At 39.3% G+C, this 24,317-nt stretch overlaps 1 protein-coding gene across 12 annotated transcripts in view; it reads left to right on the top strand.

The window, feature by feature from the left end:
* MAPK14 (mitogen-activated protein kinase 14) overlaps positions 1 to 24,317 on the top strand; it is a 73,471-nt gene that overhangs the window by 44,198 nt on the left and 4,956 nt on the right. For 6 of the 12 annotated variants that reach the window (XR_014062105.1, XR_014062103.1, XM_081520211.1 and 3 more), the window contains 7 exons: positions 784 to 895; positions 1,685 to 1,714; positions 2,031 to 2,078; positions 3,474 to 3,588; positions 4,147 to 4,218; positions 18,479 to 18,558; positions 21,028 to 21,106. Coding sequence is in view for 8 of the 12 variants with exons in the window: in XM_081520211.1 (XP_081376337.1) it covers positions 784 to 895; positions 1,685 to 1,714; positions 2,031 to 2,078; positions 3,474 to 3,588; positions 4,147 to 4,218; positions 18,479 to 18,558; positions 21,028 to 21,106 (536 nt within the window). In the remaining 4 variants the exon portion in view is untranslated. Of the gene's footprint in view, positions 1 to 783; positions 896 to 1,684; positions 1,715 to 2,030; positions 2,079 to 3,473; positions 3,589 to 4,146; positions 4,219 to 14,785; positions 14,866 to 18,478; positions 18,559 to 21,027; positions 21,107 to 24,317 lie in introns of all 12 variants that reach the window. The other 6 variants (XR_014062104.1, XR_014062102.1, XM_081520207.1 and 3 more) reach the window with 2 other exon arrangements.

A 24,317-nucleotide genomic window follows, 5' to 3' on the forward strand; every position in this document is an offset into this window, starting at 1 on the left:
CTTTAATAATTATTTTTATTTTTGATTGCACTGGGTCTTTGTTGCTGCACTAGGACTTTCTCTACTTGTGGTGAGCAGGTGCTGTTCTTCATTGTGATACACAGGCTTCTCACTGTAGTGGCTTCTCTTGCTGTGGAGCACAGGCTCCCGACACACAGGCTCCGGTAGTCACGGCTCACAGGCTTTAGTTGCCCATAGTATGTGGGATATTCCTGGGCCAAGGATCCAACCTGTGTCCCCTGCATTGGCAGGCAGATTTTCATCCACTCTACCACCACAGAAAGTGTGAAAGTGTTAGTCATTCAGTCGTGTCTGACTCTTTGTGACCCTATGGACAGTAGCCTGCCAGGCTCCTCTGTCCATGGTATTCTCCAGACAAGAATACTGGAGTAGGTTGCCATGCCCTTTTGCCATGCCCTTCTCCAGGGAATCTTCCCAACCCAGGGATTGAACCCAGGTCTCCTGCATTGCAGGCAGATCCTTTACCAACTGAGCCACCAGAGAAGCCCCCACCACCACAGAAGTCCCTGCCTTTTTTTTTTTTCTTGTCTTTAGAGAACCTAGGAAAAGATGTCAAGTTGGAACAAGTATAAAAATTTTTAGAAAAATAGACGACAGGTAGTAAAGTTAGCATAGTGATGTTGAAAATGAGCCCCCCATCAATAGTTACTAAGCTTTTAGCTGTCACTGTGGTACTTATTGAGTGGACTTCTGATAGTCTTATGAAGATCAGAGCTTTCTTAGGGTTTTGGATTATTGTGTAACTCTCCATTAATTTTTTAGGTACCTGGTGACCCATCTCATGGGGGCAGATCTGAACAACATTGTGAAATGTCAGAAGCTTACAGATGACCACGTTCAGTTCCTTATCTACCAGATTCTCAGAGGTCTCAAGGTATAGACTAATAATTTGAAGAAAATGAATTCTCCCTCTCTCTCTTCTATTTAGGGCTTAAGGGAAAACAAAGAAAACTTCTCTTACGGAAGATTTCAAATACAACAATCACAAGTACAATCATAGTAGAATGAACCCCTGTGTTTACTCAGCAACCACAATTCCCAACATACAGCTAATCTTGTTCTTTTCGCATTCCCCTAAACCCTGGATTATTTTAAGGCAAGTCTAGACCTCATATTGTTCCACCCCCTTGATACTTCTATATATAGGCATGTCTGAGAGTTAAGGACTCTTCATTATTACATGTAAACAATAATAATAATTTCTTGATGTAATCTGATATTTGTTGAGTGTCATGTTGAAACTTTGACAATATCCTCAAAGGGGTTAATTTGGGAGTTAAAAGGGGGGAAAATATCCTCAAAGGGGTTATCTGCCCCTCTGGAAGGGGCAGATAAAAAATGTTTTTAAATTAAACCACCTTTCATATTTGGCAGCTTTGAGTCCTTATTGTGCTCTAGAGCACCCACCAGAAAAGCTCTATTTCACTGATACTCCAGCTCTATGAATAGAGTTGATGGTATAGAAATCATAGTTATGATAAGTGTATAGACTACTGATAATTACTTGTTCTGATTTCTAATCCTGCTCTTAATCCTAACATTTCTTATTGACTCATAAAAAAGTAAAAATGCACTTCAGATATGTCATATAATATGATAGGAGGTTGGAGATAACTTTTTCTTTCACTGACTATTTTTGTGTGTGTGTGTGCTTTTTTCACAGTATATACATTCAGCTGACATAATTCACAGGGTAGGTATTGTATTTTGAATACATTATTGGGATGGTGGGTGGGGAGGTTAGCAAGATCCTAGTCTAAGTATTTTAGCCATTGAAATATTGACTGATTGCAACTTTGCTCCAGGTTTAAAATAATTAAAGAAAGAGGATGTATAGTTGTTGTTGTTTTTTTAACCTATTTAAGGCTAATTAGAACTAGGTGATGACTATAGAGTGGAAATTGTTTATAGCTGGATCAAGTCTTTTATGTTTAGCTCTTCATCATTACCTTTAGGGAGAGAACTTACCAAGCATCATAAAGTTGATCCTGTCCTCTCTTGCTTCCTAGGACCTAAAACCTAGTAATCTAGCTGTGAATGAAGACTGTGAGCTGAAGGTAGGGTGAAGTGACGTTGGTAATTGTTTGTTTCACTTTATAATTATATGTTTGACTAACCAGGCAAGTTTATCAAGGGAATGGCTTTATAAAGCCATGACTTTTTATCTGAAAATCCATATTGTATTGTCCTTAGGAATATCCTTGGACTTTGAAATTTAAGCTGGAGATTTAGTAAGCTTTAGTTTAATGACATTAAAGGTAGTATCAGGTATCTTGTTTTCATTCTAAAATGAAGTTAAATTAGAAATTTAATATATTAGTGATAAGAAAGGAGAATTATAGTATGACTATCAAGAAAGCAGTCCTCTTGAGATAATTATGGGATTATAACAGTTTCTAAGAGAAAAAAATGGCAGAAACCCACTTTTTCAAAATAATTCAAGCGAGAGATAATCTATAAAGAGCAAGCCGCTCTGGAATTTTTTTCTTTGTTTCATTTCTCATTTTACTCAATTTTTTGGAAACAAAATTTACAATAAAAAAATGCATCATTTTAAATGTACATATGACAAATTTATATAGCTCTGTAACCACCAACACAATTATGATAAAGAACATGTCCATCACTCCAGAAAGTTCCCTTGTGCCCCTTCCTAGCTAGTCCCCACCCCTCTACCCCTACTTCAGACGACCGCTGATCTGCCTTCTGACACTGTAGAGTAGATTTGTCTTTTCTGGAGTTTTATACAAGTGGAATCATACAGTATTTTTCTATGTGTGTCTGACTTTTGCTTAGTGTAATATTATTGAGATCCATCTGTATTGTGTGTATTGGTAGTTTATTCCTTTTTGTTGCCAAGTAGATCCATTTTATGACTGTACTACAATTTGTTTATCTGTCACCTATTTATAGACAGGGCTTCCTTGGTGGCTTAGCCATGAATAACCCACTTGTCAGTGCAGGAGACACAGGTTCGAGTCCTGGGTCTGGGTCGGGAAGATCCCCTGGAGAAGGAAATGACAACCCACTCCAGTATTCTTATCTGGGAAACACCATGGACTGAGGAGCCTGGCAGTCTACAGTCCATGGGATTGCAAGACAATGAGAAACAACTTGGCAACTAAACAAAACAACTGATAGACACAAGTGCTTCAGTTTCGGTTCAGAGCTATGTAAAGCTGCTGTGAATATTCATGTTTGTGTGGAACATATATTTTCATTACTCTTGGGTAAATGCAAAAGCAGTGCATTTTTGTTTTGTTTTTTTGTAATTTCATTTTTTTTTAAGTTCTTGCTGTGTTCCCCATGCATTCTAAGCATGGACCAGGAAATACGTTATACAAATGCTTTGTTGCTCTTGTTTTTTAATATGCACTATAGTTTTTTCCCTCCTGCTTTACAAGCCTTAAGAGTTGGACTGTTCGGTGCCTGATTTCTCTTCTCTCCCTTAGATCTTGGATTTCGGACTGGCTCGACATACAGATGATGAAATGACAGGCTATGTGGCCACCAGGTGGTACAGGGCTCCTGAGATCATGCTGAACTGGATGCATTACAACCAGACAGGTACTCCTTGAACGGATTACTTAGGGCCTTGTTAATACCATGTTAGGTTTATTTGGGGTTCCCAGAAGTGGAGATGGAGGAGTAGGAGGAAACATTCTTTTTCTTCCCTCAGGAAACATTCAAGTCCACAAAAAGAGGATGTTTCAGTTGCTCAGAGAAAGTAGGGTTTTTCAGATCCTGTGATTTAATTGGCTTTTTACTTATTTTGAACATATCTTTCATACTCATATTCTACCTGAAGACATTGGGCTCATAGTATTAACTCTCAGTAATACTTGAGAGAATCCACCATTTCTACCAGTAAGAAACCTTTGCCCCTTTTTGAATAGCTTATTTCTCTTGCTGTAACTGTGTTTTGACTTTGCCCACCTATGAAGCCCTTTAACATGGCGAAGGTTGTAGCTTATTTATTTCTGTAAAAATGTTGAGTATGAGTGTTGAACTTCAGACACCTTAAATATTAATTAGAGTATTTCAGCCCTAGCTATAGTTCCATTTGTAGCCAAGTTTGATAAGAGTGACTTTGTATACACTTTTATTTCTCTTTAATTTTGCCAGTTGATATTTGGTCAGTGGGATGCATAATGGCCGAGCTGTTGACTGGAAGAACGTTGTTTCCTGGTACAGACCGTATCCTTTAAAAGTTTTGGGTTCTTGTTTCTTGTCTGGATTTTAGTGTCCGTGGAAGTGTATCGCTTTTACCTGTCTCTCGGAAGGACTTTCAGTTCTTGTTTCTGTCATCCATCGTGAGATTTGCCCTCCTGCGGAGTCGCTTGCCTTGCCAAGAAAGAGGCTTTAATTCACTTTTATCATTTGGAAAAATTCCTCATAATCTGGACAACCTTTTAAATCTTTCATATGTCATCTTTTTTGCAGCAGGTTCCTTATTAATCTTCCCACAGCCATTCTGCGACTGAGTATGTTGGTAAGAAGTTCTAGACCTCCATGACTGGTTTAGTCTGTTTGTACCAACACTCAGTGAACACAAGATAACCATTTATAAATCCGGGATATCTTGCTTTTATGTTTGGTTTACATATTAAAAAAGCTGTATTTGGTCCTTGTAATGATACACTTGCTGACTTGTTATATTTGTTGCTTAAAAACAAATAAAAGCAAGAAGATAAGGTCACCCTCTCATGTACCTTTATCTCCCCTCAGCATGACTTTGTTTTTATCCCAGATTGTAACCAAACTTTAATTTACCTCCAGATTTATTGTCTAGTTTATAGTTTATCATGACCCCTTAATTTTAGTCCCTTTTCTATCTGCTGCATGCCCATTTCACAGTTTAGTAATAATATCATCAAAATGTGATTTGTCATAACCTTCATCAGTTCCGCTTGGGGAAGGTGTTTAGGCAAGAAAGAATTTTTAAATTTATATCTAGAATTAGATCTGAAGATTTTTGTAAAATTCATTTGACTCTCCCTCCACCAGTTTGATTGAGCACTTAGAAATGCTGCCGTTTCCTGTGTTCTGTCACAATTAGAGACCTAAAAGCTGTTTTAGCACCTCATCTAAGCGCACACACTGAGTTTATAAACCAGAATGTCAGTTTACTGGCTTACAGTTGGGATCATACTTCTGGGGTGACTGTGATGTTCATTTTATCAACACACATATTTTAACTGTCTTCTGCTAGAATGTACTTTGCTAATGAACTGAAAAGCCTCTTCCCTCAGCTGTCCATTTCCCTCTGAATATTACTGGATTGATACAGAGTATAATTTCCCTATATGGCTCACCTTATTCCTTCTCATCCTCGGATTCTAATTTTAATACCTAATGTTTCCCCTTTGTCCTTTGTTTCATTTACCTTATACCTACTTCTTAGAAATTTGACATACACATTATAGTCTAAGCTAAGAGAATCAGGGACAGTTTGTGATTTTCCTTTTCCTCTGAGTCCCATTCTTTATTCTGTCTTCCCGAGCATTCTGCTCTGATGTTCTTCTCTATTCCTCCTGCGCCTTCCTTTCCTTAATTTCCGTATCTCCATCTACAGTCAGCCGCAGACACGCATACCTACATAGACACAAAAAGTGGTGGAGAGACACGGACAGTAATCAGTTAAGAGCACATGTTCTGGAGTCAGACTTGCAGGGTTGATATTACTTAGCTCTTTTACTTCCGGCTCTCTGACTTTGAGCAAGTTGTCTACCCTCAGTCTCTTGGTTTCCCTGACTGTAAAATACTGATAACAGTACATACCTCATGTGAGAATTCAGTGAGATGATCTGTAAGGGACTGAGAACAGGGCCTGCCAGTAGATGTTAGCCATCATCCTCATCAGTGATCTTTGGGAAGAGTTTCTCCCTTCTCCCTTTATTGTCTACTTATAAATCATTAAAGGCTATGTTTTTTTGTTTTATTTAAATTTTTTAATAGGTAGTAAAGGCTGGATCCCCTTGACAGTCTACTGGAATAAAGCAGTCGTGTGTGCCTTTGGTTCTGTCTTGGTGCCTACTGATGGATTGACTCTTTTAAAATGCTAACTTTCAGCCTCTGTAAGAAGTGTTCCTTTTTATGCATACTTCTTTTCCCTCCATGAGCTTTAGGTAGAAAACCTAGCATTTAAGCTTTTTACTAGGATATTCTCTTTTTAATACATGAGAATTCTTTTCAAAATTTTTATTTTAGTAATACATTGTTTCTTTTCTACTTGGCTCCTTTTCTGGCAGATGTTCTCCTGGATCAGGAAACTCGAATTTGGAAGATTTGTATTTGTAATATACAGAACTCCCTTCTTGTCAGTCGCTGTCTGTGTGGATGTAGCTTTGGTTGACTGACAAGGGGAGAGGGAAGTGTTTTCTGTTCCTTTTTCAAGTCCCCATTTGATTCTACTGTGCATCCAGTGTGGAGTACAACTAGAGTTTAACCAAGTTGAATTTTAGCTTTAATCCTTCAGGCTGAAAGTTACTTAGTTAGCAGCTTTTCTTCCCCCCCTCCTTTTTTTTTAAGGTACAAATGAGATAAAAATTAAGAATATAGAATTATCCACTTGGGGATCTAGAAGGATGCTAAAAAACCGTCTAGTTGGGCCCCTGTTTTTATAGATGAGGAAGCTATAAGAACCCAGAAAAGATAGGTACAAATCTATCTGACTCGGGTCTCCATTTCTTTCCAATATTCTCTTTGTTGCCTATTCTCCTTATTTCTGAAACTCACTTTCTTAAAACCTTTGCAGAATGTGCTGGCCCCACACACTCTTCTGTTGCTCAGAAAGGCACACAGCTACTGCTTATTTATGATTTTAAAACGCAGCTGAATGCCGAGGCAACCTCTAGAATGTGCTCTTTACTTGAGCGCACAGTTTTCTCCCTGTTTTCCTCATTTATTATTCATCTTGCATTTGGAACTGGTGGTTTCAGCTTCTAGATAAGAACTATCTAACAGAACTTTCTGTGGTCTTACAAGTGGTTTGTGTATGGACTGTTCAATATGGTCGTTGGTAGCTACCAGCCACATGTGGCTATAGAACACTTAAAATGTGGCCAGTGGGACTTAGAAACTGAATTAAAAATATTTTTGTAGTCAACTGTTTTCACATATAATTTGCCATTTTTTTATTGTGGTAAAATAAACATAACATGAAATTTACCATCTTAATCCTTTTAAAGTATACAATCCAGTGGCACTAAGTATATTCATAAAATTGTGCATCTACCACCACCATCTATGTCCAAAACATTTTCATCACCCCAAACAGAAGCTGTACCGATTAAACAAAAACTTCCTATTCCCTCTTACAGCCTCTCATTACCTCTCTTCTACTTTCTGTCTCCATGAATTTGTTTATTCTAAATATTTAATATTAAGTGGGCTCACTCAATATTTGTGTTTTTGTGTCTGAATTATTTCACTTAGCATGTTTTCAGGGCTCATCCGTATTGTAGCATGGATCAGAACTTCATTCTTTTTATGACTGAATACTAGTCCATTGTGTGGATATACCATATTTTATTTATCCATTCATATGTTTATAGACACTTGGTTGTTTCCACCTTTTGGCTGTTGTGAATAGTGCTGCAGTGAACACTAACATACAGGTACCTCTTTGAGTTCCTCCTTCACTTCTGTTGGCTGTATATTTAGGAGTGTAATTGTCGGGTCATAAGGTTACTCTGTGTGTAACTTTTTGAGGAGCAGAGCAGCCACGGTTTCCCATGGCAGTTTCACCATTTTACATGCCCACCAGTGATGTATGAGCAGTTTCTCCACATCTTCACCAACAGTTGTTTCTTCCTTACTCCCTCCCTCCTTCCCTCCCTTCCATCCTGCTTTTTTAAATTATAGCCATCCTAGAGATACCAAGTGGAGTCTCTTTTGTGGTTTTGATTTGCATCTCCTAAATGACTAATGATGTTGAATAGATATCTTTTCCTGTGTTTACTGTTGGTATGTCTTCTTTGGAAAAATACTTGTTTGGGACCTTTACCCACCTTTTAATTGGGTTGTCTTTTTTGTTGTTGAGTCCTAGGAGTTCTTTATATATTCTGGATATTAGGCCTTCACCAGATATGCAATAGGCAAATATTTTCTCCCAGTCTGTGGGCTGCCTATTCATTTTTTTTAATAATGTCATTTGATGTACAAAAGTTTTTTTTATGAAGTTCCAATATATTTTTTCTTTTGTGTTCATGTTTTTGGTGTCATTTCTAAGAGTATATTACCAAATTCAAGGTTGTGAAGATTTACTGCATTTTCTACTAAGAATTTTATGTGTGTATCTCCTATACTTAGGTTTCTAATTCATTTTGAGTTAATTTTTGTATGTGATGTGAGGTTGGGGTCCAGCTTTATACTTTTGCATATGGACATTCAGTTGTCCCAGGACCATTTTTTGAAGATTATTTTTTTTCCATTGAATAGATTTGGCACCCTGGTCAAAGATCAGTTCTATTCCATTGGTCCGTATATCTACCCTTATAGCAGTACCACACTGCTTGATTATGGTAGCTTTATAGTAAGTAAGTAAGTCCTTCAACTTTGTTCTTGTTTTCAAGGTTTTTTTTTTCTTTTTGGCACTTTGGGCTCCCTTATAATTTTATATGAATTTGAGGATAGGTTTTAAACATGTCTACAAAGAAGGCTGTTGAAATTTTGGTTGAGATTATGTTGAATTTTTAAATCACTGTGGGTCATGTTGACATCTTAACAATATTAAGTCTTCCTATCCATGAATATGACATGTCTTTCCACATATTTAGGTCTCTTTTTTAATTTATTTCTTTTTAAAATTTTTATTTATTTATTATTTTTGACTGTACTACTAGGTCTTTGTTGCTGCACTGGCTTTTCTCTAGTTGCTGAAAGTGGGGGCTGCTCTTTGTGTGTGGGGGCTTCCTGTTCTGGTGGCTTCTCATTGCAGAGCATGGGCTCTGGGGCATACAGGCTTCAGTAGCTGCAGCACATGGGCTTAGTAGTTGTGGCTCCCAGGCTCTAGAGCACAGGCTTAATCGTTGTGGCACATGGACTTAGTTGCTGTGTGGTGTATTTCTTTCAGTGATGTTTTATAATTTTCAGTGGACAAGTTTTTTAACCTCCTTGGTTAAACTTATTCTTAGGTGTTTTCCTAGCATCTGTAAGATGCTATTTTAAATGGAATTGCTTTCTTAATTTTCTTTTTGATTTGTTCATTGTTGGTGTATAAAAACACAACTGAATTTTATTTGTTGATCATGTACCCTGCAACTTTGCACAGTTGAAAGCTGTACTTGTGGTAGCTTTCTTGTGGATTCTTTGGTTTTTCTACGTGTAAGATCATGTCATCTGCAAATAGAGATAGTTTTACTTCTTCCTTTCCAAGTTAGATGCGTTTGTTTTTTTTCTCTTATATAATTTTTCTGGTTAGAACTTCCAGTACAGTGTTGAATAGCAGTGGTGAAAGTGGGCAGCTTTGTCTTGTTCTTATCTTTAAGTCTTTCACCACTGAATACAATTTTAGCTCTGCGTTTTTCATAAATATTCTTTATCATGGCAAGGAGTTCTGTTCATAGTTTTATGAGTGTTGATCTGAATTTTAAATTTTATTAGATTTTATTTAGATTACATTTAAATTTAATCACATGTGACTATTGATATTTTATGCAGTTTTAGATCTCTGCAAGTCATCTTCCCATTCTACTTTTCTCTCTCTCTTTTTTTCCCTCTGTGATTAGTCTTCTTGATAGAATCTTCTTTTTGGGTCACATGGCTTGCAGGACCTTAGCTCCCCAACTAGGGGATCAAACTCAGGCCCCAGCAGTGAAAGTGCAAGTCCTAACCCCTGGACTCCAGGGAATTCCCGAGATTCCTTTGTTACTAGTTGTTAGTAATCCTTAGCATTTCCCTAAAGAGATAAGATACACTAATTTTTGTCTTAAAGCTGATTATATTTAAGAATGGAGCCCTTCCTCGTTAGTCTAATTGACTGGGTATATATATCCAGTGGACACGCCTGAGAGCACTCTATATTAGAAGAGAGTGAGGACACAGGATGTGTCTTCAGGGATGGTGCTGACTTACTTTGAAAACCACTGGTTCTGAAAAGAGTAAGCCAGTTAGGAAATGTTATTACTAGTGCTTAACAGTCTGCAGCCTAAGGAAGAGAGAGTTTCATAGCCCTATGACCTGTCAAATACTGTTTTCCCTTCCAGAGATCTCAGCCTTGGCTTACTATTGTTTTCCTTTTCTAGGTAATCAAATGAATTTCCTTCATGTGTAAAACTTTTCTTTCCTTCTTTCATTTTTATAGAAATGGTACTCTTAAGACATTAACTAAGATAATGGGGTTCTTGCCATCAGCTTGCTGCCCTACTCCATCATGAATTTTCTCTGTATTAAATTTGCTCCTTAATTCTAGTTCATTTATTTCTTCTTTTGATTTTTTTCAAACGTTTTATGAACTACTTCAGACTACAAAAAGACAAGGAATAATAAATGAACACCTGTGTTTATGTAGCCCATATTACAAGATAAAATATTGCCAGTAGAGCCAAAACTTCTGGTATATCCCTTCCTGTCAAATCTACACCCCTCTTTCACACGTTGGTTTCAAATAGTCTCTCATTTAAAAAAAAAACCAAAAAACACAGTTTTCCCTCAGACACTAAAAGCAAGTGTCCTACTGTTGAAGAAGAAAAATACTACGTTATTTTTTGCCTTTTCTTCTCTAACTTGAGATTATATTCCCCCATTTGAAAACGCTGGAATTCTCAGGTTTCTCCACAAACCTGAAGCACCTTAAGACATCTTCCTTGTATGACAGTGAAAATGAATGTTTGATGACTGAGAAGAGAAGGAAGTAGGCTAGGTCCCATTCTAGTCCATCCTGTCTGTCACCAGAATTTCCACAGGTCAGTGTTCCCCCTTTGCCTCGTGGATTTTTTAAAAACTGCTGCTCTTAAGCAGCCATAGTCTCAGGTTCTGCAAATGGTCCTTTTATTTATCTATTTTGATACTGCTTATGAGCGGCACTTTTAAAAAAATCCATGAGGCAAAGGTGGAACACTGACCTGTGAAAAGTCTTCTGGTGACAGACAGGATGGACTAGAATGGGACTTAGCCTACTTCTTAGTATCTTCAACTCTCTGGCCTAGAGAAATCTCCTGGGAGTTACCTAGAACACTTAGAAGTGAATAGACTATCCCTCTTTTACTTTCCTTCCAAATAACCCATTACCCTTAGGTTTTTTTCCTTACCTACTCATTCTGGCTACCTCTTAACTTTTGTTACAGAGGACCTAAAGAGTAACCTTAGGCCTAAGGTGTTTAAGGAAGAATCAGGAGATTTATAATTAAAATTTTGACGTTGTGATTATTACAATTAAAACACATTTTTAACTATCAGTAAAAATATCTGCTATCTAGGGAAAAACCGGGTTAAACCTTGTAAGAAGGATGGCTTGCTGTGGAAATAACTAATTGTCATAATGTGGTAAGTTTTGCTTTGCTCTGCTTATATAGTTACTTGAAGTTCCTTCTGGCCTTAACTGCCTGGACAAATTATAGTGGCCTTACAGTAGCTGGTATTATTGGAAGACTGACCTGTATTTCAATGGATTTACCAGCTCTTGAAGAACCAATGGTGATTTATTCTGAAGTTTGCAGCTTTGACTTTCTTGATGCAAGTGCTTTTAGCTACTGAGTAGGTTTTTATTTTGCACTGTGTGTTTACTAATCGCCTAAGTATATACTGTCATGCTGTACCAGCTCTTTATCTATACCCTTTATGCTCGCATCGCACTGTATTTGTATACTCTTTATAGTGTAAACATTTCAGATGAGCGTTTGCATGTGAAATGAAGCAACATTTCTTGACTTTTTTTGTATATAGACTTCCCACTAGAGTACAGTCATTCTAGATTTTTGAGGGCTGCAAGACAGAGGGGTGGAGCTGCTTTGAAAAGTCTATTATAGGAAGACATTTCAAGTTAATATTTATTGAGCTATTCAGTGGAAGGTGCTAAAGATAAGATGGTACCTGTCCTCCAAACCAGAATGATCATACTTAGCAGAACGTGAATTACAGGAGTCGTTTGAATGAATGTCTGTTCTCTGCTTACAAAACAAGACAGAGTGGTACAGATACCGTAATAGAGTGTAAATAAGTTACGGAGAAGAAGCAGAGATTAATTCAAGCTCAAGATACCCAGGAAAACGTCATGGCAGAGTTCTTGTTTGAGCAGGACTTTGAAAAGTAAATAAGGAGAGAAAAGGTTTGGTAGGAGGGGAGAATGGGGAGGGTATTGCTGTTTATGACTTGGATAAATAAGAAGTTGGAAGCTTAAAAGTGCCTGGAATATTTGGTGTGAGTTGAAACATTGAGTGAGTGCATGAAGGAATAGTAGTTTGAGGGAGAGTCAGGAAAACTCTTGATGCCAGATCAGCGAAGGCTGTGAACTTGAAGTTGAGGATTCAGGGCTTTACTTTATTCTTCAGCCCTGAGATTGTTTCTTACTGGCTAAGGTGGGAAAAGGACATGGGGCCCCCCAAATCATTGCTTTCATGACCACTGTGACCAGTAGGCGTGGCTTACTTTTCAGGTGTATGGGGGTGAAGGTAAGACTCTTGAGAAACCCACAGCCCAGAATCTTCCTCAGTGGGAGCATAAAACTTGACTCTTTAAAGTAGTTCAGTTTTTTTCCTCAGTATTGAAATTTTAGCCTCCAGAACACATTGATTTTTGCACTCTGCAAAGAACAAAATTCTCTCCTATTCTTTTTTCTAATTTAATTTTTATTTTATATTTGAGTATAGTTGACTTATAATATTATTCTCTACTGTTCTTAATTCAGAAATAACTTCTGTGAGTGGGCTCCTCTGTCCATGGAATTCTCCAGGCAAGAATACTGGAGTGGGTAGCCATTCCCTCCTCCAGGGGATCTTCCTGACCCAGGAATCAAACCTGTGTCTCCTGCATTGAAGGCAGATTCTTTATCATCTGAGCCACCACAGCAGCCCTTCTTTGAGTGGACTTTCTGTTTATTTATTTTTTTATAGAACATAAATTGTTTGGATCTAGAATAGGACTCTGAAAACTTTTCCTTAAAGGGCCACCTAGTAAATATTTTAGGCTTTGGGAACCATACAGTTTCTATTGTAACCACCCAGTTCTGCCACATAAGGTGAAAGCAGCCACAGACAGTCCATAAACGAATGGGCATGGTTGTGTTCCAGTACAGCTTTATTTTCAAGACAGACAGCAGACTGAGGTTGGCTGACTCTTGTCTAGAATTTTCTTGCATTTAAGCCAGTTTCATATCTGGAGGGGAAAAAAGAATAGGGCAAGTTATTATTGCGTAACCAATTCCTGTAACTCCGGCAGCTATGGCTCACAGTGGCCATTAGCTTTTACACTGTGCTGCCTTCATGTCTAGTCATAAACAGAAGTCTTTTCTTCCATTCTCCCTCCTCTCCATCCTGCTGTACCTTCTCAGATATCGTGAGTGCTCAGCATGTAGCCGATGATAGTCTGAGCGCTGGGGACAAGTGGTGAAGAGGCAGAGTAGCCCCTCTCTCAGGTCAGTAGAGGTGACAGACAGCAAGCAACCAAAGCAATCCCAGGTTGTGAGGCGCTCCGTGGCGTTTTCAAGCATGTGCTTAGATGGAGGGTGACCAGGAAGGCAGTGCCTCTTCTGTAGAGTAGGGGAAGCTTCTCTGAGGAAGTGAAGTTTAAGCTGAGGCCTGAAGTTGAGAACGAGCTAATCCTGCAAAACCTGACAGGTTTTTTTATGACGAGAGTCAGAAGACAGTCATCCTCTCTTCCTTTTCCCTCTGAATGTCAGTATAGACATGGATAACATTCAAATTTCCATTAAGAAAATACTGAGAGCTATTTTATAAGATTTTTTTCTCTCCTTTTAGCTTTGTAGGCAAGGCTAAAAGCAGTCAGAATAAGTAGAAAGTTTCTGACTTCTGGTCTGTACATGCACATAAATAGTGAGTATGCATAGAAGAGTTGGCTGCACAGTAAAGGTTTGGGTGTTGTGGCCTCTTATGTAGAGCTCTGGGGGTGTGTGAGGTTTGTCAGTACATTTAATCTGTGTTACTGCAGCACTCCTGAAGGACGTGTGCTGCAGTGGGGTGGTGGGGCCCTCTTCTGGCCACTGTCGCTCACAGTCCTCTGCCTGCCACAGCCAGGAGAGGTTTTCTGGAGGACATCTCAGCTGGTTAGGCCCTGGGATCTTTGCAGGTCCCTGTCATATTACAGGCTCCTTAGGTCAAGCCTTAGAGGAATATTCACAGGTAGGCTTGTGTATATCCCTAACTCCTGTGCTCTCTGCTTCTCTCTTCTCTGTGGCCCTCTGCTGACGGGTGTTCTTTGCTTGACTGGCTCCTGGTGCTTTGGTGGAAGGGAAGGAGGTAGGTGTGGGCTGAGCGTATGGACTGAGTGCTGCTTTTGTGTTTTCACCTGCTGTCTTTGGCAGCTAAGTACCCAGCTACGGCTGCTTAACTCTACTGACAGGGGATGTTGACAGATGCACAAAATAAATATAAGTTGGGTATGTGTGTGGTAGCTTTTGAAAACTTGTACAGGAGGAGCATGTTCTACTTGAAGTGACCATCCTGCAGAAACCTTGACCTAGATGAATTCACCATTTTGGCTTGGTTTGGGGTTTTAAATTTTTGTTATTGGGGTATTTTGTTTGTTTGTTTTGTTTGTTTTTCATTTTTATTTTGTCCCAACATTTTCCTTTATAGTCCACCATTAGATATTGATCAGTTGAAGCTCATTTTAAGACTCGTTGGAACCCCAGGGGCTGAGCTTTTGAAGAAAATCTCCTCAGAGTCTGTGAGTTGATGCCTTGATTGTAATTATCTGCCCTTTTGGGAGCCTCTGCCACTTCCCTTCTGTCAGTCTGTACTTTGACCTGGGTATGTTTGTAAGCACATGTGCCCTTTGTGTGCTGACTCCAGGATGAGGTGTGTGTGTACGTGTACCTGCCTGCTCACATGCATGAGTGTGTTTTGTTTTCTCTCTATCTGGGTACAATACTAGAGCATGGGAGCTTGTGTTGGGCAGTAGTATCACAGTAAGTGAGATTTGAGATCTAATTCATTCCAGGAGATGGGAAATTTGTTGTCTCCATTCTCCAGCCCTGACATCTTTCTCAAAGTTTCACTCAAGGGCTCCTTTCACTTTTTTGGTTAGTGTTGATCCTCAAAGCATGAGCTTTACCGTGTATCAGTCGAGCTTTATCACTAGAAGAATGAAAAGTGCATTGCCTGCACTCTCTTGCCCTTTTCCAGAAGTTACTTGCTTTTTATTGCTTTAGAATAGACAGCTTGCACATCCTGTGTAAGGTGTCTGTTCTCCACAGGAGTCAGTATCTACCCAGTCTCCAGACCATCAGGGTAACATCCCCACTCCTAACACCTCGGATCCTCAAGATAAGGGTTGTAAATCTTTCTCCCACAGCCTGCCTGTGTAATTACAAGTTTGAGTACCCTGAGAAAAAGCTTTGGAGCTAATGCCTTCCTGCTTCTAAGCAGGCATTTAGAGAGAAGCCATGGGAATGTGACTCTGGCTTACTTGGGCTTACTTGGTCATTTTCTCGGGCCACAGACGTGAGAGAAATTAGGAACGCCCAGTCTTTCTCCCTTTTCCCATCTGTCTGCTGCCAGGCAGTTGGATAAAAGGGAAAAAGAGCTGTGAAGCCAAGCTCCAGTTGTGCCTTTTGGCTTCTCCTCCCAGCATTTCTGACTAAAGGATTCTTTTGCCCTGTTGGAAAGACTGCTGGGTAGCCAGAGGCAGTCTTTTCATTTGTTTCACTTACTTATTTAAGATGAGAAAGCAAAAGCACAGGAAGACTGGGACTTGCCCAAGTCACGCACTGAGTCACTTGGCAGAGCTGAGTTGACATCTCAGATGTCCTGATAACATGTTCTAAACTTTAATCTCATGCGATTGCACACTGTTTTGAAAGTCATTGTCAGAGTTATTGACCAGAGTGTCAGCCAGAAGGAGTGTTTTCTTTTTACTTTTTGAAATGTAGAAGCTGGATTGGAGTGAATCAAAGAAGAGATGAGATGATGCTTAAAGAGGATGGTGCCTTTTTGTTTTAAATGCTTTTGCTTAGAAAGATTGTCTAATAGGACATGGGGGCAAGGGAGTGGGGTTAGGGAGGAGCTCAGTTTATTACTGAACTGTGCTCATGAGACTGAGATAGCAAATGCATCCTGCCTGGGGATGGCCACTAGCAGCTCTTTCTCAGTCTTCTCACCCACCCTTAGCCATCTGCCCTATGGATATGTGCTGTTAGTCAGAAGAAAAAGGGTAGGTATAAAATGATAGTATTTACCTGTTGTGATCCTTTTTTTTTTAAGTGCCTGCCCTAATAGTGAAATGTATTTATGTGAAATAGGGCGCATCATACATTTCAACATCTCTCGCATAGAGTTGAGCATAATAAAATTGAGTATCAGAATACAGAAGTTAAATAACATTGCATTGAGTATAGGAATAAGAAAAGGTGTTTTTTTTTCTCCTACATAGTTATGGTGAGTGCATAAAAAGTAATTTAAACATGAAAAGAAAAACATATTAGTGAAGGAATGTAGTAAACAGAGAAAGCCAATGGCTGTTTTCCTTACTCCTGAAAAGTAGTGAAGTGATGCCATTATTACTGATTGATGGAATTCAGTCAATAAATACTAGGACATTCTGAGTAAGAGAGTACAGTAATAGTTGGACTGACTGAGAACAAGTTAGCATGTGCCGTGAGAAAGAGGGTAAATGAGTCATTATGGATGTCCAGAGAATATTTTTTGGTTGGTGACCCAATACCTATAGTAATCAGTGAAAGGACAAAAATGAAAAATATGTCATATGAAGAAAACAAAAGCCCTTTCACTGACTCACTCTCAAAATTTTTGCTGAAAATATTTTATCCCTGAACTCCTGACAAAAAGGGGATATAATAACCTATTTGACTAAAGAAGACCAAAAAAAAAAAAACACGGAAATGTACAGACCAAGTTATTGTTCACAGAAAAGAAGACAAAGGTGGCAGGATTTCAACACTTTAAAACCCAGCCGATACTACTATTGCTGGGCCAGTCAGTGAGCCCCTTTTGTTTCTTTCTGTCAGCATGCAGAGTACTGTTTGTTATGTAATTTGTTTAGAGATAAACCTGAATTTATTGAGACTGTTAGAAGAACTTCACACCATCTTTTGGATTTGCTGGCCTGTCTTTGGGCCAGGGAACATGAAAGGCAGGGTGGAGCCGTGGCTCCAGCTCTTTCCTAACAGCCAGCCTTAAACATGTGTTTGTAGTAATCTGACCACTAAGGAATTTAAGTTCTGAGGATGAGCTCAACTGGAAAGAGCATTGAGAGAAGCCGCAAAGACGTGAAATTGTTTGATTACGGTACTTACTGAAAATGGTGCTACAACACAAGGAGGGAATTAATAAATACCAAGAAAGGGTATATGAAAAGGTTTTTACTGTGTTGAGGATTTTAAAAATCCCACCACTCTGCTTTAACAGCAACACATGATAAACTAACAGTTCTTGTGGTTGGGTTAAATAAAGTTGATGGGCCAGCTAGAAGAGAGAAGGTTGGAGTGCAATGTACCTATGTCCGCATACATTTGGAAAACGTCAGAGTTGTGCCTTTGTCAGATCAGATACTCAGAGTGTTTTGCCAGCTTCCTCCCGGATGTTTTTTAAGCGAAGTCAGTCTGTTCACCTGTTAAAGAGACTTGTGGGAGAAATCATTGTGGCATGCTGTAATACCGTCAGCAGCTGTGACTTCTGTTTTGTCTCTGGTGTTAGCTTCTCATTTTCCCCCCACTTCCCCTTCACTTACCACTGTGTGTTTGTGGCATGTATTTTAGATGTATCACTAACTACTGTCCTTGAAGCTTGGCCTTGCGTGTCAACACACATACCACCTTGGTCTTACATTAGGAGGGGTGGTATTTTAGAGAATCACCAGAACCTGTGCCACAGAAATTTAACCTGTACCTGAAATAGTTACACTGGACATTTTATTTTGTCTGAAGTTGAATCAAAATGTTCTGAATCCTCTTCATTTACCCCACAAGCAAACAGGTTGTGGCCATCAGTACTTGAAAATAGTTCTCTGGCTGGCATCCCAGATCAAGGGGCAGTCTCTTTCCAGGGAGCCTAAATATTTAATGTTAAAGATCATGCTAAAACCAAAAAAAAGTTTTTCTTCTCCACTTGGCCCATCACTGGCTCCAAAGCTACTAACTCTCATGACATTCACAGAAGCATGTTTTCACATGTGGCCTTGGACTCTGACCTGGGGTGGGTGGGGTGGGTGGGAGTAGATTTTTTGTTTAGGGGTGGCTTTTTGGCCTTTTCTAAAACTTTTTGAGTTGAAAGTTGTTTTTTGCACTGTATGCTTAACAATGCCCTTGACTAGGCATCTTAAGATATTAACCAGCTTCAGCAGATTATGCGTCTGACGGGGACTCCCCCTGCTTATCTCATTAACAGGATGCCAAGCCATGAGGTGAGAACAAATTGACTGTGCAGGAGTATCTAATTCAGAAGGCCACATTTTATTGCCACTGTATAACCAACACAGATGGTAGTGTCACTGAATGTTTGCATGTGCCTCTAGGGCGACTGAGGCAACGACTGCCTATGTGCTATTACAAGACTTGACGTTTGGGATTAAAATGTCACCCAGTCCTGTGAATGGAGAATATAATTTATAGGCTTGTACATAGAAAATGATGTTATTTATGAATTTAGTGCTCAAGAGGAGGTATGTGTTTTCCTAGGGTCCTATGCCTATAGCCGGGTATGCTACCATAGAATAATTTTCAATTAGAGGTGTATTACTGAAGGCCATTAGCACGTTTTCCTGTTTATCCATTTTCTTAATGACCAGAAGAAGAGCCTTTATTTGAAAACACCTATAAAATATCTAATGCTGAAAAGTTCTATATTTAAAATAAAATATGCAAATAATGTAGAAAACAGTGAACACCAATGCTTGACTACTTAATCTAAGTCTACCTTTACCATCAGAGTTGATTGGGGCACTTCTTTGTAAGATGTCCTTAATCTTTTTGGGAATCAGGTTGGCCACATGGCTTTACTCAGGTAGTCTTTTTGTTTATCTTATGAGAGGTAAGACTGTTCTCTGCGTGACATGGTCTCTCTCACCTCTGCTTTCCCTTTCTTCTTTTATCTACATGCTCAAGTAGGAAGGGATAACAGGCTTGTCAAGAATTCAGTTCCTAGAGCTTTCTTTTCAAATCGAAAAGATTCTCAGCTGCTTCTCAAAGTGGGCCTCTCCTGTTTACTCTGCATGCAGTGTTTAAGAAGGTGAAGTTATTAAGAGGAACAAACTACTATGTATAAAACAAAGCTACAAGGATAGGAAATAGAGCATAACTCTACATGGAATATAATTTATAAGAATCACTGTTTGAATCACTGTTATAGACCTGAAACTAATATAATATTATATATATTTAGAGATCTAATTTATACATATATATATGTAAATTTTTAAAAATTTAAAAAGAAGATGAAGTTGCCCTAGCAGCTAGAACTTTTTCTAACCTTGTATGTGTGTGTATCTACATACATACATAAATATACGTATATACCTTTACTGTTGAGCTGTATTAAAAACAGAAATTGTTAAGGAGGTAGTTTAGATTTTAAGAAGTTTTACGTCAGCTGCTCGGACTGATCATTTTTTTCCTTTGAAACAGGGAAGGTCATAGTCTTAAGAGCTAATACATGAAGCCTGCATTTATGAATTCCATTTGTATTTATATGATTATTCTCAAGACCAGTTTTTATTTCTGCCTTTATTAAGAGCTGTCAGTCCTTGAAAGTATTTTAGCACCTTGAGTTCTTTAGAATCAAGTCCAGAAATTATCAGGTTGGAACGTCCTTAGAAAGTGAGAGCAGGCTTTCCTGTCTAGAGGCAGCACTGATATCTATTTGAGCTCTCCCTCTGAACCCAGGTACAGTCCTAAGGAAGGTGTTGGTTTGGTATCACAAGTCCTCCCTCCAGCCCTTTGAGGTTGGCACTGTTGTTAATCCCACTTTATAGATGAAGAACTCAAGACTTAAAAAGAGAGTAAATAATTCAAGTCTGTCCCACCCCAAGAACCAAACATTATAAAATCTGAATTTGTATATAAATATTCTTTTGTGTCAAAATCTTAGTTGGAAGCTCTCTCAATAGTTTCATCTTGCTTGAGTATCACAATAACCATATGATATAGGCAAGCCAAATACTAATATCTAATAGTAATACTAATATTTTACAGATGAGGTCATTGATATGCTAGTTAAGACTTGCCCAAGAAGATGTAGCTTATAAGTGGTAGGGGAAAGATTTCTGCCTAAGCTGTGTAACTTATAATCTGCTATTCTTTATTACTCTTATTAAGTTGGTTTAGTATTTTTTTAAATGTGTTTGAACCTCTTAGCATAATATAAAGCTTATTTATGTTTCCTTGTTACCAAGAATATTTTGTTAACAAGGTTTAATACTGACATCCTTTTAATATACTGAGAGTCCCTGCTGAGATCAGCTCATGAAAAGATGGTTGATCCTAGACTTTCCTTGGGAATACTAAACCCTATGCCAACTTCAGCTTTTTTAGGAAGACTGTCTCAGAAAGAGCTACTTCTTAGATATCTTGGCCTCATCGTTTTAAACTTCTGATGCTGTGACCAGAATGATAATGAAAGGGAACTTAGCTGGTTAGCACTTTTGTTCACTTGAAATTTAACTGTAAGAGATACCAGGAATAAATAAAGATGATGATGGTAAATAAGAAGTTAGGATGGCAGTGAGAGAGAAGTCTGTGATGAATATCAACAACATTCATAAACATTGAAGCTAGCAGACTTTGTCAGCTAACACTTGCTCTATGACAGGACCAGGAATCTTTGAGAGCAGTAAAAATATTGAACAGAGCCATTTTTAAAACCCTTTGTTTTACAGGCAAGAAACTACATTCAATCTTTGACCCAGATGCCAAAGATGAACTTTGCAAATGTATTTATTGGTGCCAATCCCTTGGGTAAGTTGACTGTATCCTCGTCTTGTGGATATTGAATTGGCTATGACGTAAGTTAGGGATCCTTTTGACTAAATATAGTACTGTTAATTAAATCTCGGAAGGTGATAAATAATGCTATGTTATCCTTGTTTGTTCTGTCAGGTTGTTTATCTCATGACATGCTTATATCATATAAATATATGATCACGGAATTTGATGGGGGAAATAAGCAGGAACACTGAAGAAAGAAGAGAAAGTAATGGGAACGCTGGGAGAAGAGACCGAGGGACACAGAAGGAAGAGAAACAGAGGAAAGCCCGTGACTCGGTCACCACTGCTGTTGTTTTGCAGTGTCTACACTGAGGCTGGAAACAGCCAAAGCACAGAGGGTAGTTAGCGACCCCACCCAGGCACACCCTGCAGTGTGGGCCACTCTGCCTGCAGCTCCCCAGTGCTACAGATCCTGTCACCCTCACGTCCTTTTCCCTTCCCTGTCCTCTTTTGCCTCAGACACCTAACCATTCTCTCTTCTTTGTGAAGCTTTGAAGAGTGGCTCCATCTTCCTTCCTATCACCACCATTTCCAGGATCTTGTGCAAAGGGACGTGACAGCGGCAGCTGCAGTATGTGTACTACCTTGGCTAAAAAGGAGTTGCTTTGTTCCTTAAAACTGGGGGCTGGTGTGTATTTCTTCTGGTCCCCAAAAGTGGCATTTACTGAGGTTCTAGTCCCCTGACTCGAGGAAAAGATGGGGGACAGTGCTATCCAAAGAAAGGCAATGCCAAAGAACATTCAAACTACTGTACGGTTGAGCTCATTTCACATGCTAGCAAGGTTATGGTCAAAATCATTCAAGCTAGGCTCCAGCAGTACGTGAACTAAGAACTTCTAGATGGCCAAGCTGGGTTCAGAAAACACAGAGGAACCGGAGGTATAAATTGCCAACATTCATTGTATCCTGGAGAAAGCAAGAGGATTCCAGAAAAACACGTACTTTCTACTTCATTGACTATGCTAAAGCCTCTTTGACTGTGTGGATCTCAACAAACCATGGAAAATTCTTAAAGAGATGGGAATACCAGACCACCTTATCTGTCTCCTGAGAAACCTGTATGCAAGTCAAGAAGCAACAGTTAGAACCAGATATGGAACAAATGACTGTTTCAAATTAGGGAATATGACAAGGCTGTATGTTGTCACCCTGCTTATTTAATTTACATGCAGAGTACATCAGGCAAAATGCCAGGCTGGATGAATCATAAGCTGGAATCAAAGATTGCCCAGAGAAATAATCAACAACCTCAGATATGCAGATGTTGCCACTCTAATGGCAGAAAGTGAAGAGGAACTAAAGAGCCTCTTGATGAGGGTGAAAGAAGAGGGTGAAAAAGCTGGCTTGAAACTCAACACTCAAAAAACTAAGATCATGGCATCCTGTCCCATTACTTCCTGGCAGATAGGAGTGGAAACAGTGGCAGATTTTATTTTCTTGGGCTCCAAAATCACTGTGGACAGTGGCTGCAGCCATGAAATTAAAAGATGCTTACTCCTTAGAAGAACAGCTGTGACAAACCTAGACACCATATTAAAAAGCAGAGACGTCACTTTGCCAACAAAGGTCCATATAGTCAAAGCTATGGTTTTTCCAGTAGTCAAGTACGGATGTGAGAGTTGGACTATAAAAGCTGAGCGCCAAAGAATTGATGCTTCTGAACTGTGATCTTGGAGAAGATCTTGAGAGTCCCTTGGCCTGCAAGGAGATCCAACTAGTCCATCCTAAAAGAAATCAGTCCTGAATATTCATTGGAAGGACTGATGCTGAAGCTCCAATATTCTGGCCACCTGATGCAAAGAACCAACTCATTAGAAAAGCCCCTGATGCTGGGAAAGATTGAAGGCCAAAGGAGAAGGGGGCAGCAGAGGATGAGAAGGTTAGATAGCATCACCAACTCAATGGACATGAACGTGAGCAAACTTCAGGAGATAGCGGAGGACAGAGGAGCCTGACCTGCTGCAGTCACAGTCGGACACAATTTAGGGACTGAACAACAGCAACAGCAGAAAAATCAGACCCAGCCCTCCCTATGACGAGAATGAAGCAATGCTGTGATAATAATACAATCAACCTTCTTATTTTCCTGAAGTTGTATCTTAGTAGTATGTTTTTAAATCTCGGTTTCGGTCATTCCTCTGCTTAAGGGTCCTAGCAGCTGTGCTTCGGGTTTAGTTTCATCCTTCTGAGAGCTGACGACAGCCTCTTCAGAAGTTGGAGTGAAGGCTGAGTGGCTTTACCTTTCTAAGTACTTCATCCACAGTGATTGCTTGAGAGCGGTTTAGTGTTCCTATGATAATTCTTACAATAGCAGAGATGCTCATGCTCTCTGAAGTGCTGAGCTTGTCAGCCTTGGAGATGGAGAATGTGTCAGGTCTCAGCTGGATCACTCTCACGTCTAAGAATAAATCCACAGACTCATCAGGGGTATACAGAATTCTGCCAGGATTGGTTTGGGTTTGCATCTGCCCTGGTTTGCTCTCATTGGCTTTGTATGATTTATTTATACTGTATTATCTAGTTCAAGGGTCTGTGAGAAGCTCTCTTTGAGTCATTAAGTACTGTAGGATATTAGAAAATTATGTTGTAAGCTGGTAGCTTCCTTGTCTGTCATTCTGTTATGAATTTTTTCATCATCTCAGCTCATGTTTTAGACATGGCAGTGCTCACTGTTTGATTTCCTGATAGTTGGCTCAAAGCGATTTGTTCATTCATGCTTCCAGGGAAGGGGGGATATGTGTGTCCCGGCAGTTTATTGAGGTCACTTCCATCCTGATAAGTGTTCCCCTTCTCTGGAATCATGACATTTAATCATTCAAAAGAGCTAGATACCACTTAGCACTGTAGACTGTAAGTGAGCTGAAGGAGGCTTTGGGCCACCTGCTGCCCAGCACTGCAGTTCTCAGTATTTACACAGACCTATCAGTCCACTGCCAAATGCTGATGTCATGTAAAGAGTCTCTTCTTACAGGCAGAACATGGTGTAACCTGACGAGGAACTCGTGCCTAGCATGTTAGCCCAGCAGGAATGCACCAACAGTGTAAATACTGACAGCTCTCTTTTGTCCGTCACTGACTTCATGTTTCACCATTATTCTCAAAACATGAAGTAAAACTTAAGTTGCTGTTTGATGTGTATGTATTTGTATCTGTCAAGATCTTAGAGGAATCTTTTTCTTAA

The sequence above is a fragment of the Giraffa tippelskirchi genome, chromosome 8 (genome assembly GCF_054371585.1).
Source record: "Giraffa tippelskirchi isolate mGirTip1 chromosome 8, T2T-mGirTip1v1.2.pri, whole genome shotgun sequence".
NCBI classification, from domain to species: domain Eukaryota; kingdom Metazoa; phylum Chordata; class Mammalia; order Artiodactyla; family Giraffidae; genus Giraffa; species Giraffa tippelskirchi.